The 15,532-nt window shown below is 36.9% G+C and overlaps 1 protein-coding gene across 1 annotated transcript in view; it reads left to right on the forward strand.

Moving 5' to 3' along the window:
* Positions 1 to 12,559, forward strand: part of YLPM1 (YLP motif containing 1) — a 39,214-nt gene extending 26,655 nt beyond the window's left edge. The window contains exons 18-22 of the mRNA XM_075713386.1: positions 1,213 to 1,299; positions 4,367 to 4,418; positions 9,629 to 9,759; positions 11,618 to 11,797; positions 12,180 to 12,559. Of these exons, the coding sequence (XP_075569501.1) occupies positions 1,213 to 1,299; positions 4,367 to 4,418; positions 9,629 to 9,759; positions 11,618 to 11,764 (417 nt within the window). The 3' untranslated portion in view covers positions 11,765 to 11,797; positions 12,180 to 12,559. The remainder of the gene's footprint in view (positions 1 to 1,212; positions 1,300 to 4,366; positions 4,419 to 9,628; positions 9,760 to 11,617; positions 11,798 to 12,179) is intronic.
* Positions 12,560 to 15,532: the final 2,973 nt, after the last annotated feature.

Below are 15,532 nucleotides of genomic sequence, written 5' to 3' on the forward strand. Positions count from 1 at the left end.
ACGATCTTTGTGCTCTCAGATGAAACGCAGCACTTTTTCAGGTTACTGGATTAATTGGATCATAATTTGAGGAAGTAGTTCAATAAAACAAATAAGTAAATAAACAAATTTGAACACCTCTCGGTCCCTGCTTTGAGGAACACAGACCTGTAGCAGAGAATGAAGAAATAAATAAATGACGTAGCAAAAGATTATACTTGCTGTACAAGTATGCTACCTTTTTATTCCATTGCAATTTGCCATGACATGCATCTTTGGTGTGTCAGCTTTCTGTATTGTTGCATTCTTCTTTGGCAGTTGTTTCAGGAGCTCTGGGAATAAATTAGTATGTTAATCATATGGTCATCATGAATGTACCAGAGCTGCATGTTGCTGTCAGAACAGCTCTTGCCATGGCCATAGAAACTGGTGAACTACTGAAGTAGGAAGAGAGTTTACTCTTTGCAGTTTGTCATGATGTCAACAGGTTATTTTTAAATCTCAAAATTCTTTGTATCAGAAAATAGTAATCTTTAAAGAGGACAGCAAAAGGCTCAGCTCTCAAGTAGACTCGGAGAAGGGCGTATTTGGGGTTTGCTCCGTGTGCATCAAGGTTTTACTACTGGTAATGAAGAACTGTACATACTTGGAGAGTTTTAGGTATGCCACAGTATACACATGAATCTCCATTAGAGATCTGGACCCCAGAAAGTATTCCATTAGATGGGCAGGGTTAGATATATGTCTTAAAGCATCCATTTTCTTTATTATGTTAATCTCTGTGGTTATTATTCTTCATTGTGATATTTAAATATGTAAAAGATAAAGGCTTGATAAACATGTTCTATGCAGAGCGCGCCACTCCAGTGATGTGTAAATGGCGAGTTTAAGATATTTTTCTGAGATTTCACGTTTTGAAATGTGATTGTGTGGGAAGCAAGAGAAGTATCTTATTATTACAGATACTGGTAGCACAAAGAATGCATGTGAAGGAAGAGAATAAACAATTTTTACTTTCCCACAGTTTGTCACTCTCTAGCTAGAGGGGAACCTGCTTCTGAGGGAAGCCAAAATGGAGCCAGTATTCATATGTATTGCATCATCATACTTTCCAAGATGAATCCTTTCTTTCCTCTTCTATTTGAACTTGGAATCTTCTACTTACTCTGCTAAAAAGATAATACTTAAAAGTCAAGCAGTGCCTTGTAAGTCTGTGCTTTTGCTTTGGACCAGGTGGAGATGGAGGATTTTGATGCAAATATTGAAGACCAGAAAGAAGAAGTCAAGAAGGATACAGCAGAGGAGGAAGAAAGTGAACTGGTAGGAGACATATCAGCCATCTCTAACAAAATGTTTGTTAATGTGTCTGAGGGAGAATCTCAGTGTTACAAATGCCAACCCATTGCCATTCTTAGCAGTGCGATCTTAATATACACATTTCTAGTCATTTGTTCCATAAACATTTCTAGGAGAACTTTAATGTTAAATCATATTATTCCTGACTGATTTTTTTTTTAAGAATCTGCGAGTCTATTCCACAAACAGCATTATCAGTGGAGCGTGGCAACATGCCTCTACAGACATTTATAAATTGCAGTACACTATAGCACTGTGTTCCAGATTATCTAAGAATTACACTAAGTGGAGGGATGGGAAGAATGGGCAAAGATTAACTTAGCTTATTTCCTTTCACATGTCTAAAGAACTCTTCTCGACTGTCACAGTATATGACAACAGTTATGAAGAAGAATGCTTTCTCTGCCAAGGCTCGCTGACTTTGTCAGTAGGTATTTCCAAGATGAGGGATTAGGTCTCTTGGATAAATGAAGGTTAGAGTATTGCCCTGAGGGCTGGTGTTTTTAGGTACGTATTTAAAAGGCCACAGAAGGCTTCCTAATGTAACTTCTTGGTATGTGTTGGAGCTGCAGCTGGTCAGCGCTTGATGAATTGAACGTGTCAAACCCTGGTTCCCACAACCAAGCAGTTAAACTCCAATAAACAGGAAGCAACCAAAAAAGTCTGAGATGAGTAAAGTCCTTTTTCTTGATGGAAATTTACTATTCTTCAGGAGTGGCAGTTTAGAAAGCAGTTGAAATACAGAATAAAAAAAAATAAAGCTTAGGAAGAGTGGATTTTAATAAACGTCTGTTTTTCGCAACATGACTCATTTATTCTCTTTACTAAATTATTCTTTGGCACAGAGTATGAGACTGCATAAAGTGTGGTTAGAACATTTCAAAGACGCACCCATGTTTACAAGAATATGGCTGCTAGTCTCACTTCTTGGAAATGAGCTATATCTAGAAGAGAAGGTTGTCTAGCTTTGAGACATCTGTGCATACGTGTGTGTGTGTGTATGTGAGTGTTTATGGGCTCTGAGGAGTGTCCTAAGTGTGCAGCACATACAACAATAGGCCTTTTCTTTATGAGACAAGGAGAAAGCTTGGTGGTGAAAACTATGCAAGTTATTAATAACTAAAAGTAGTATACATATAAGAATGTTTTCTATTCAGATTCACAGGAGATGAAAATTAGCAAAGAATTATCTGCTGTATGTAATCTCTGCTATTCAGTCACATGGCAAATCTCAGGGGGAGGTATGTCAGACAGAAAGGTGGAACAGTACACTGTATTTGGTATCTGTTGCCTTCTTGAGAGCAGTTGGTAAGGGTTCTTCAATTCATTTTGCTTCATTTAATCCTGTGGAAAAAGAGAGGTCTGAAGCTCCTGCTGTCTGGCAGATGTCCTTGAAATGTCCGACTGTCTTGTACTGAAGGATGAAGTCTGAATCTTTTCTTATCCTATCTGAAGACTGGGATATTGTACAGATTCAGCACACAGTAGGCCATTTCACACCATCAAAGTCACTCTTTTGTTGCTATTATCAACTCCCATAGGGTTGTTTGTAGCATTCAGACAATTCTTGCTTTTCTGTGCTTGATGGTATGAATTATTGATGAATTTAACTTAAGTGTTCTCACGAGTGTATTACACATCACTTTGTTCAATACAGGCTTCTAGCTGTGGTGTAAATTTTCTGAGAAAATTTTAATGTGCAGCTTGGTTTAAAAGTATAAATATACATATATACATGAGTTTTATTTATTTGTTACAAGGAAATATTGCAGCACAAACTGTCATAGTTTGTTTGTATTAATTACAGACTTGATTAAAAACAATAAAACACAGAGATCAGATAATCTCAAGTCACTGATATACACTTGATAGAAAAGAGGTCTGTCAAGGATTTTGGAAGAGCAATGCTGAACATAATCAAAACCAGTGTAGCTCTCTGGAATAGTGCACTCTGATTTAGTAACCCTTAGCATTAACAAATACACGTATATGTTTACCACAGTGGAGGCAACCTATAAATAGAGCAGGAAAGAAGCTAGTAGAATAAAACTGGTCTGTGGATTGTTTGTTTTCTTGTTGAAATTGAAATCTTCTAGAGTAGTTCTTTTCCCTCTCTACTAGAAATCATTCTTAAAATAATGAAATTCTCACAGGCGTTCCATTTTACTACATTGAGCTTTTTATGTGATTGCAGAGAAACATAAGTAGTTTTATAACAAATCTGAATAGCTGAAATGAGTTATAAGGGGTTGCTTAGTAAGGATTTACTTGTCCTAGAGTATAAAATGAAAAGATTACAAGAAGATATCTAAAATAAATACCTTTTTGCCAAATTTAATATCATGCTCATTTACAAGGAATAAACTGGCTAAAGATCAATACATGTAAAACACATGATGACATTATTTGTAGGGAAAAAATGTTTTAAAAGAATCATTGAACTAAGAGGGTTATTTTAAAATGAAAAATAATACTTAAATCTTAGTGGTTCAGTAGATACTCTCATTTAAACTAAAAAAATAATTTTGTTTAGTTGTGGACTAACCATTCATACAAGAACTTAGTATGTCCCTTCAAAAGGATTATTAAGTGAAGCTTGTGTGTTGTAAATCTGGGAATATATTCTTAAAAGCTTATGACTATGGTAACGTTTTCATTTGTATTTGTAAAGCTTTGAATATTCTTTATGTCTGATAAGTTGTGTTGCAATAACTTTGCCAGCTGGGATAATGTAATACAGTAACTGTGCACACAGCGTCATTGCTGTCTGTTAGGCTCATTCTGGAGTTTTGTGTTTGCAGAGGGCAGCACTCTTGTAATGCTTTGCAAGGGCTGCTAAAATCACTGAATGGGAAGTGGATGCAGAAGTTCTGAAATACTGAGTAATTTGTTTCCTTCATCTGATAACAAGAATTGTGCATTACAAAAAGAAATACTTTAAGCTCCCATTATAATGCTGTTTCCAGTTCAAAAGTGATATGCATGTGTGTCTCTCTCTAATCCTCCGAGCTTCTCTCTGTGTATGATTTAGGGTTACATTCCGAAAAGCAAATGGGAGATGGACACTTCTGAGGCAAAGCTAGGTGGGTATTTATTTTTTCCTGTTTCTTATAGTTGGTATCTGATGATGATTGCAAAACCTGAATTTTTGTTTTTACTGTGCCTCCTTACCAAAGACAAATAAATTTATTGATCTCATACACATGTCTAAAACTGCAAAAGCTTCTGTACAGAAAAGGAATTTGTCTTCTGCCAGAGGCAAGGGAGTTATGACTTTGTAACCATCACTGTTTTATACACTCATTAACTGTTCTTCCATCTGTTCAAGGAAGGTACTTTGTCTTAAAATTTTAAAAAAGCGGTATTTCTATTCTTTATTCATCTCTTCCGTATTATAAAAAGCAAAGAGTCAACTTACATTGCACTGTATTCTTGTTCATACTGCATACCTTTTTTTCAAGCCTAAATGTCATCAGTTACTTCTTACTTTCTTGGAGACATGCCTAGTAGCTAACTGTGTTGAAGATGTTTCTTGCGCTCCAATACTGACTCATGTGAGGACAAAGTAGTGCCATGCTTTGAAGTTGGTTCTGAGTGATTAGGCCTCAGTGTATCTTTTCAACAACTTAGGTACTGAAAAGTTAAAAGTTCATTATGCTTTTCAGTTCCAGGAGAGTACTAGAATTCTTCTTAATAGGATGCAAAATGGACTTTCCAGGAGCACAAGGGCACTATTTTTGCTGCACTTTTTGTTCTGATTAGTGCTGCTGATTGTGTTAGACCTAAGTGCTAATATTAGGATTCTGTCAAAGTCAAAAGCAACTTTCAGGCTGAAATGCATGCACCACGGCTATGGTTGAAGGTGTACACATGGAAAGGGGTTTCCAGTCATTATGACTGGTTTTGGTATTTTTTTTTCACTGAACAGTGAAGATTTTGTCAATGCAATCTGCATAAAACCTCTATTTTCTGTCACATCTATGAGACGTAACAAAATTCTGAATGGGACACAGCATGTCTTAACATGTTGAGGTTTGCTTCTGCATGTGTGGTACAGCCCTGTATATCATTACTTTCCAATAACCAAAATCACAACTGCACCGTAGAAATAGCATTAGAAGTTCTGGCTTAAATAAAGCAGCCTTTCATCTTTTGCTGTTAACTGCTTAGCTGCACCATCTTTTCTGCTGCTGTGCTCTCATTTAAGTCATTTAAATATTTGTGGAATATATTGACATTGTGGCACCTGCAGTACAACTGGAGGAGCCTTGTGCACGATGATTCCAGTGTATCAAACAGCTAGACAGTCAGACAGAATTAATTCAGGATTGCTCTGCATTTTTGCTATGAGTTGATTGTTTTAATATCTTTAGATTATTTCTTAAGTTTATAATGATTCCCCCCCCCCAATTATGTATGAAATCATAGTACTGGGAAACTGCATTGTTGAAGAATGCTCTGATACATTGTGTTGTATTCCAAAGAACACAGACCTCTTTAAATACTGAGTAGTAGGAACAGATGCATTGCGCTGCATATGGTGAACCTGAAGTCATCCTGTGTGTTTTACAAATATCACAGGAGTCCAAAGTGTGTTCTAAAAATATTTAAGTTTTACGTGTAGTTTCTAGCAATGTGGAGGCTGGGACTGCAGCAAGAATTTACAGATAGCTTTCAAAATTTACCTTTCTCATGATCAAATACTGCTAACAAATAGCAACAAAGAACTGTACTGCATTTCTTTCCATATGAAAACTCCATAATATAAAACACAGGATTTTTATATGGTCTCCACTTTAATGTAAAATGGGGAGCAAGCAGCAGAGTCAAATTTTATGCTAAAGTAAGTTACTTGCAAGGCTGTTGCAATAATCCTTTAACAATCAAACTCCATTAACAAACTGGATGTTAGCATGCTGCAAGACACAGGTATTTCTATTAAATGTGTATTTGCGATTTTACTTTTATAACTACCCTCTAGATTCATTTTTATAAATATATAGAACTATAGATTAAAAGTAGATTCTGACAGAACATACATTTAAAAAAAGCCAGGCATTCCTATGTAATGAATGCTGTTTCTTTGAAAAATTGCTCTGCAAGAGCAGACAACTTATAGCTCAAGGTATGCATTATAAGCACTTGCAGTCTGTGAGTAAGAATTATTATATTTAGTTCACAATAAGACTTTGTTGTAGATGACCAATTAAAATTATTTCCTGAAAGGCATGTAAACTGTTGTATGCATTTGTTACTCCAAAGCTGAGTTATTTCCTGGGAGTTGGCCTGCCCATCAGGTTTATTTTGTCAGTCCCAGAGGGCACACATTTGCAGAAGTGATATAAGTGCAGAATCAAAAAAAAAGCAACACAGTAAGTCTTGTTTTGCTTTTTTGTTTTCTTTCTGAGTAGATGCTGCTACAGGAAAGCACAATAAGATCTTACTGATTGTAGTAAGCCTCAGAAAATGTCTGAAAAGTTTGAGTTCTTTAGCTGCAACACTGACTTGTGACAATCACCATACCGTACACCCCAGAGCTCTTGCTTTAGTTCAGATTTACTTTGGCAGGGGTGATGCATTCCTCTGAGTGTGTGTGTGGTATATCATTTCCTTATGTGTTGTGAGTGCGCAGCCACGTTTTTATTCTAAAGTCTAATCACTGGTCTGTCTCAGTGCATAGTGCACACGGGTTCTTGTATTTAAATTTACAGAAACAGACTCACATTTTTAAAATTTTACTATATTCGAAATGTTTAGCACAATACTCTGTTTCAAAGTGCGGCTTAGTGGTGAGTTCTGCAAACTTTCAGGAAAGGAGAAATGAGCTCTGGCATAGCTGAAGTTTTGCTACCATTGTAAAATTTTCTCTGGAATGCAAATAACATTTTACATAAAACTTTGTGGCTTTTGTGTAAGAAGGGCAAAAATGTAGCTGATTGATTCACTTAGTTTTTGAAAGAGCTAAAGTGAGTTACTTTCAGATGCTTTATTATTAAAATTCTAAAGGTGAGTTTTTAAGTTCTGCGGGTTTTCAGAAATGCTGCTGCTTCATTGTTTTTCAAATTGAAATGGTAAAATGATGTTTGATAATTTAACACTAAATAATCATCTGCCATAAATATTTACGGGCACCATTGTTACAAAACAACACCTTGTCTCATTTTCAGAAAAGAATATTCTGAAATAATGCTTTGTGGTAGGCTTTTGACATTTCTGTGGTGTGTCTACGCATGGCACACATACCTTGAACCAGAATAGTATGGATGGAAGCAGATCCTTCTGGAAAGGCAATCCAACTTCAAACATGGAAGGAGATAACATTTTAAAATAAATTCTGTGTAGCAGTAACGAAAAGGGACAGAGGGGAACTTCATACTCTGAACGCCTCCTGAACTCTTCTGTTGATGTTTGAGAGTTACACATTTCTTGGCGATGTTTTCAATTGGTCTGTGTGCAGCAGGGAGTGGGAGACTGAACTCTTTCTTCCACATTGGTAATGAGATGAGCTTGCATCATAGCATGTGACCTTCCAACAGGAATATGTCTGTGTACAGATACTTGCCAACAGAGAGCTCCTGAATTTTCAGTTCTTCGTGTTCCTAAATGCTCCTCAATGCATTTGTTGCTCTCGTTTTCAATGTCATTTTTTTCTGGAAACCCTTATGCTACGAATGATCTATGCTGATTGATCTGAGAGTAATACTGAGGAATAGTGCAAGTACGTTATGTGCTGGAGTAACAGAGGAATATTGTATAAATCAATTTTGTCTTCTAGAGGAAGTGCCGTCTTTCTGTGGAGATTGAGCTTCAAATTTGGCAAATTTAACTTAGAGCAAAAGAAGAACCTTAACTGAATCGTGTAACAAGATATCATGTAACAGATACAATTATTCTGCACAGTTTTCTTAAATGTTGGCTTTTTTAAAAGACAAAGGGGGATTAAAATGTTTTCTTAGAAGAAATTCTGTATCTGTTCCGGGGAAACGGGGCAAAGGTGGAGTCTTTAAAAATTTCAGAGTTATATGAGGGAAAAATAACTTCATCAGTTTGTGGCATTTAAATTATAACTAGCATGTCTACATCACCATTGCCTCACATTATCTCCGTTGTTGCTCTTTTCTCTCCCATATTAAGTAAAAATACCATCTCTGAACTGACCTTCTTTAAATACATACCTTTGAACATCCTCTTCTGCTATCCAGAAAATATACTGCCTTGTATTTGGTTTATTTTTGAGGCCTTTTGTGGGTGAATTTAATTACATCAGTGACTTTTGAAACAATGTTACTGACATCACTGGAAATGGTTTACAGAATGTAACTGCCAAGCTTAGTATTCCTTTTGCATATACTGGAATTGTTGGTTTATAAAATGGTAGCATACATCAACATAAGTACTAGGATTTCCTTTGACTTGTAAAGCCGTTTTTCATTTTCATGCTTTGTTGTTCATAATCTTACACTGAATACTTCATCTCCTTTCCAAAAGCAGTTTGCCACATAATTTCAAGAAGGTGGTGTCTTTTCACTGAAAATAAGTGTCCAAAGAGGAACAAAATTTTAGAACCTAGGAATGGAATTGTTTCTCCTCATGCCTTATCAGTTCAATAAGGAAAAAGAAGAAAATGATGACTGTTGGACGAACGTACTGCTCAAATATTCATGACTGACCTCTTACACCATGAAACAAAAGATTCTGAGATTTTTCTTTTTTCTGGTCCTGGAGGATTTTTGAGTGTGTTTTCCTTGTGGGGAGAGAAAAAGAAAGGGGGGATCAGGGTTTCCAAGGAGCTTTTTGTTTAGCAGAAACAGTATCTCAAAAACTTGTCTTTGATGCATTAAATTATATGATCGTCACTTGTTCCCTGATACTGCATGTACGCCATGTTTGACACAGTATTAAACCCCAAATTTGGGAAAAATGCTACAGCTTTAGTATTGTGTTCAAATACAGAAAGGTGGATCTGTGGTTCCTAGCTATTGGTGGCTATATTGTACCTGTAAGGACAGACTCCATATAGTATGAACATCCAGAAGAACAAGCTTTTCTCCCTCATACAAATAACAAGACTGAGTGTTATTGCCACACAGTTAATGTGAAAGATCAATAAAACTTGAAAATGGTTTGAGTCTTCTCTAGTTTATTTCAACTCTCATCATTCCACCTGTCAAGACAAGCTGGATGTACAAGTTCTGCTGCTCATTCTTTTGAAATTTTTTCCACTCTCGTCTTGTTTGTGTAAGTAATAGAAAAAAATTCTCCTTTAACTCTGAGGCTCTGTGTTTGTTCTCAGACAAGCTGGATGGTTTGCGAACTGGCACTAAAAGGAAACGTGACTGGGAAGCAATTGCCAGCAGAATGGAAGATTATCTACAGCTTCCAGATGACTATGATACACGTGCTTCTGAACCTGGAAAGAAAAGGGTAATAAATTTTCAAGTGACTTACCGTCTGTATATGACCATTTAACGGTCTCTGTGAAAAAGAGTTTGTATCAAGTCATTCGGTGTCTATGAATATGGCAATTTCACTGACTCACTTTTCATTTTGCTGTTCGATTAGATTCTGTAAGAAAATATTCTTGAGAGTAGGGTCTTCCAGAGGTAAACAGATTAAATTACAACAAAATGAGGAATTGGAGGTAATAAAGATTAATTATGCATGGCATGGCTTTTGAGATTGAGAATGGAATCATGTCCCATTTCTTGCTGGGGGAGATGATGCACTTTGTTTCAGGGTAACCTGTAGAGTCCTTTTCTTATGCTGCATGTTTTGTGATGAGATAGTGTGATATACAGTGCAGCTTCCAAGACAAGATGATGATTTTATTAAGCTATTTTTTGTTAGGTTTTGTAATAAGCGGGCAGAGAAACAGTACACTGTTCTTTTATGTTCAAAAAGATTCAGCTGAGGAAAGTATCAACTATGTAGGTTCCACGTCAATTAAGTCTTGTAGATGTTACCTCCTGCATATACCTTGGATAAAGCTTGGGAGATGGTGTAATAAGAAGTTGGATTTAACCACTTTATATGTAGTTCTGTTCTAAACACAAAGTGCTGCATCTTCAAATACCATTGTGAAAAAAAGGGCAAAAAATCATAGAGGAAGATGAAAGAGAGGTAATAGGGACAGGTAATACTTTTTGGTTGGTGGGTTTTGTTTTGGTTTTTTTTTTTTTTTTTCCTTCTTCCCCTCCAAAACGGACCAGCTTTTGCCACTAAAGTAATTTGAGTTAACTGTTGGTGTTTGGGCTTTGTTTTGTTCTGTAATGTCAAATAGAAAGCATGGGTAGTACTGGACAGCACGTGTGAGAAATGGAGATACTAAGGCATTGGCAAAGGAAGTGATGGTGGAAGAAAGCAGACATTGCTTAGCAGCAGGAATGTCTAGGGAAGTCCAGGTAGAAAGTGGAATAGGGAGATGCCGGCAGAAAGGCGGTAAGGCTATGTCCCCAAGTAACAAATCAGCCTGAATGGGACTAATCGGTTAGAATGTCAAGGAAGAGCTCCTTCACTTACTGTTTTTTCTTGTCCTGAAACAGTGTGTTCCAGCTGAGTTTCTGGACTGTAGCCCTTCATCATCACCTCCCTCACTCTCTGCTCCCTGTTGCACTCCCTCCCATTGGTGTCTGGGTTTGTGGGCGAGGGAGTGACCATATATGTTTGAACAGGATGAATGCAAGTGATCTGCATGACCATGAAGAGCCATAGAGGAGATGGCTGCAGCTATAAAGATGGGAGATAACAAATGCATGAAGAAATTATTTAGTGTAAAGAAATAGTGGAAAGATTTAAATAGAAATGTATCACAGAATATAGAGAAGAAAAGTGTCCCTCATTCATTGCTGAGTTGCTCTTTAACACTGTCTTTCTGTAGTTTCATAGTCATCTCCTAGGTGTTTCCATTATGCAATTGAAAGACAGGTGGTACAGAAAATGAAGACACTAAATGAATCTTTGATAATTCTTCCTGCAGAAAGCATTGCTTTGAACAGAGAAATAATTGTAGTAATTACACATCGCTCAGAATTACATTGAAATGGAAAAGGCTAATCATCTGTACCTTTCTTCTACTCCATGGAGCACCTGGGATATTAAATTACAAATAGTGTAACTGGTGTAGTTTCCATCTTTACCCATTGGAAAACAACTTAATACTTAACCTTTTCCAAAACCAAATGAGTACAAATTAGAATTCTTGTACTCTTATCTGCAGTGGAAAGCCTAGACTTGTCTCGGGATTTCTTAAGAGATTGTTCTACTGATAGTATGTTCTCCGTAGGTGCGGTGGGCAGATCTAGAAGAAAAAAAAGATGCAGACAGGAAAAGGGCCATTGGTTTTGTTGTTGGACAAACAGATTGGGAGAAAATAACAGATGAAAGTGGTCATCTTGCTGAGAGAGCCCTCAACCGCACCAAGTATATATGAAAAAGTGGTTAAATGGAATTTTGTGCCTTTAAGGTAAGTATTCACTCTTCCTGCATGTTTATAGCCTTGATACTTTTTAGGTTTTTTAAGAGTTGAGGTTGCAGTTCATGTCATTGTTAGAGTTCTCCCAGACAAGATTATTCCATTTTGGAGCCTTGTATAATAGTTGTCAGCTGTCAGCTGTGCCCATGTCAATGTGCACCCTCCTGTACAGCATCTAAAAATAAAAGGAGATGGATTGTCAGCTGTCAATCTCCAAACCTAATTTATTAACAGGAAGATTATGTTTTCATTAAAAGAGTAGTTTAGCTGTGTGCCTAGTCCTGTCTAGTTCAGATTTTGCTTACTATATCTTAACTCTGACCACGTTAATTGCTGTTTTACTTGGTGTAACAAACTTTTCCTTTCTTTACAGGCCATTTGCTCTGAGGAGAAGTGAACCAAGGTGTCATGAGCATCTTGCATGGGTCATGTCACTCCCACCTTCACAGTTTTTCTTTGTTACTTTAGTTTCAGCAATTTTCTTGAGATGTTGGCAGATAACCAGTGCCCTCAAAAAAACCAACAAATCCCGCTGCTCCTAAGTGAGAGAGACAGTTTACTTTTTAATATTTTTGGAGGGGAGGGAGGGGGAGGGCCAGTAGTTTTAGCTGCTGTTTGTGGAATAAAGTGGAAGGATTAGACAGATGTTACCTCCACTGTACCGTCACAGAATGTTTATAACCTTTGCTTTGTGGCCGTTCTCGTTTTATACTGTATGTACCTTGTAGCTTATTGTATTAGGAAGCAGACCAATAAATTTCACTATAAACTTGGTGTTCTTGGTGGACCATATAGCATGGTTTTTGTTTGACATTTTAAATGTGGTCTGTGTTCATATGTTGACCGTGCTCAGAACCGTCCTTACCTGGAAGAGGTGCTGTGCTTGTATTCTGGAATGTGTCCTGTCTTCTAGGTTTATCACCTGCTCTTCTTCTCATAGACAGCTCCATTGAGGCCCCAGGTTTTGCTGGCCTTTAGGAGTCAGACTGTTCTCATTCTTCCTGGAGAGCAGGAACAATTGTTATTTTTTGGATCCTAGTTTCTCAATTATGTCAAATTTCCATTACTACATGAGTATAAATTCTGTTGGATGGCTCTGAAATACTCAAGGTAGTAATGTATGAAAAACATTTCTTTAATGCTCAACTTGAAAACAGGTACTACGGAATTCTCTGGAAGGCAGCCTAGAAAATTCATTTTGGTCTTACTATGTCTTTTAGTCAACACTGATCCCTATCAGGGTATTTCATTCCATTCATAAGTCTACTGTCTCATAGACAAACATCATTAAAAGAAGCAACAAAGACCAGAAGTTATACCCTTCTATTCATTTAATAAAAGTGTTTAGCTTGCTAAAAAAGATAAATCAATAGCAGTCCACACTATTAAAAGTGGTACAAATTCTTCATAGATGCTGGTATATCACTTCTGCACAGTATCAGGTTTGCTGATGAAAACTTTCTTTTTTCCTCTCAGGTTTTGAAGCAGATGCCTTGTGTTAACAATGTTGTAACCAGGCAAGGTGTTTAATCCAAAAATAATTGCTGTTTTACTGTTGAATTGAGTTTTTTCTCCTGATCTTTCTGAGGGAAGAAAATGAAGTCCTGAATTTCCTTCTCTGCTACTTTTTGTTGCTCTGCTGAGTGATTACATTGCAGTTCGCGTCTAGGTTGGTGAATCAACTAGTTCTGGTGTGGTGGTAGTTCGTGCTGTTAAAGGAGAGCCGTGGTGCTAATAGATAGTTTTGTTTGCCATTCTAATGTTTTGGTTTATTGGATGTTTCTCAGCCTTGTCTGTGGTGCATGATTGAAAGCTCTTTGGTAAACGAGGGGAATAGCTGAACTTGTGTTATGCCCTGAATGTGTTTCATACAAGAAAATCAAGCTCCCTGAATGCAGCGTTTTTAAAATGGAAGGTAATAAATATGCATTTTCCGTGTACACATACTATTATGTAGCATATATACTTTCTTTTTTAAATGTTGCTAAGTACTCTTTGAATTCTGACTGAGAATTGTTGACAAAGGGAAACTAACAGTTAACAAGAAATCAGTATTGTGTATTGCTGTGGAAATCAGGCAAGCTTCGCTTTGGAGAAGTTACTCTCTCAGGTATGTGTAAAACGTGTTTCAGTCTATCCTCAGCTGTCCATAACAAAACTGGAGTGGCACACTATTGTTGCGAGTTGGTGCTGTTTCTTGACTTTTAAGAACTGATAACAGTTTTGTCTGTATTTTTGGTAATATAGCTGAACCAGATCTTTTTCAACCTTTTCCTTTCCAGGCTAAATAATATTTCTGGAGCATGCAAATGGATAGCATGTGACAGAACTGACCATACTGTTTACTGTTTTTAACAATTTTGAAAATTATTTTAGCAGATAACACCTAGACGGGTCACACTGTTTATTCTGTGGTGCATGTAGAATTAAAGAGATAAGCAGAGAATACATGTAAAGTTATACTTTACTCTGATGAGAGCAGAGAGAAAATGTATCAATCTTCAATTTAGGCAAAATTTCAGTTATGAAAACATACTATTGCAGACTGTTTGTCAAACTGTTTGATCAGAACAGGCTGAAGGGCTTGGGGTTTTTTTGTTGTTGTTTTCCTGGTTTCCTGAAGTTCAGAACTTTTCTATTTCTGTAGTACAGAAATATCATTCCATAATCTTTGCCATTTGTTTCAGTTGATTTGAATGTTTAGCAGGTCAGTCTTCATCTGCTTGATGGGAAGTGGCTCTCAAAGAAAATAACTTATGCCAGAACTACAACCTGTAACAGATTCTACGTACTCTGGTCCTTCAGTGAATGAAGAAATGGAGCAAAAAGGAAAAATTCATCATTTCTGCTGACAGAACTGAGAATAGCTAGGTAGTCCCATGCTTGGCTCGTAGTCAGAGGTTGGTGACTAGTGATTTCACTTTTGTCTTGAAAATCCTTCACTACAGAATCCAGTAAGTTTTGATCCTGATTTAGTTCTTACTCATCATCTGCTCACTGATATTGGCAGTAGAATCTTTCATGGTGCTGAACAGAAAGAATGCCCACTTTCATTGACGGCTAAGTAGGAAAATACGCATCCAGTGCTCTCAGATAATGATCCATTTTTGACCGTGCATGCAACTGTGCTAACTCTAAGTTGGACTGTTTCTATGGAGTGCATCACATTTAAAAATACAACTCTGAAAAAATCATCAGCTGCTGCAGAATGGAGCTGCTACCTCTTGAGTAAAGTTGACTATTAAAACAGTATTTTCTGTGAATTACAATTTCTTATGGCACTTCATTTTTTTCCCAAGACCATCTGCTTTTTTAAGAATATTGAACTACCTGTTTCATGGTAAAGTACGTCTGCTTTTTGCAAAGGAATGTGCAACTTAAGACATGCTGCTGCTATGTGAATAGTGGCTTAGTTGTCATCTTCAGTCGCCTTGTGTTTTACTGTAGGATTGCTCATTAAGCACGATGGTCTGACTGTGGTATGAAAGAGTGAAAATATAGCATAGAATCAGTTCTGAAAATGTCATGGTTTTCTTTTTCTTAAATGTTTACATCAACACAGATAAACAACTTACCTTGCATTATTAGTTCCCCGTCTTTAGAAGGGAAAAATTGCTGTTGGTACAAGTTAGAGTTTCACTTTTCACCCATCAGGTTGGGTTTGGTGGTTTTTGGACTTTGCTTCAGTCAGTCATCTTTGTGAACCCTGTCCATTAATTATTCCTT

This window comes from Pelecanus crispus, chromosome 6 (genome assembly GCF_030463565.1).
Source record: "Pelecanus crispus isolate bPelCri1 chromosome 6, bPelCri1.pri, whole genome shotgun sequence".
NCBI lineage: Eukaryota > Metazoa > Chordata > Aves > Pelecaniformes > Pelecanidae > Pelecanus > Pelecanus crispus.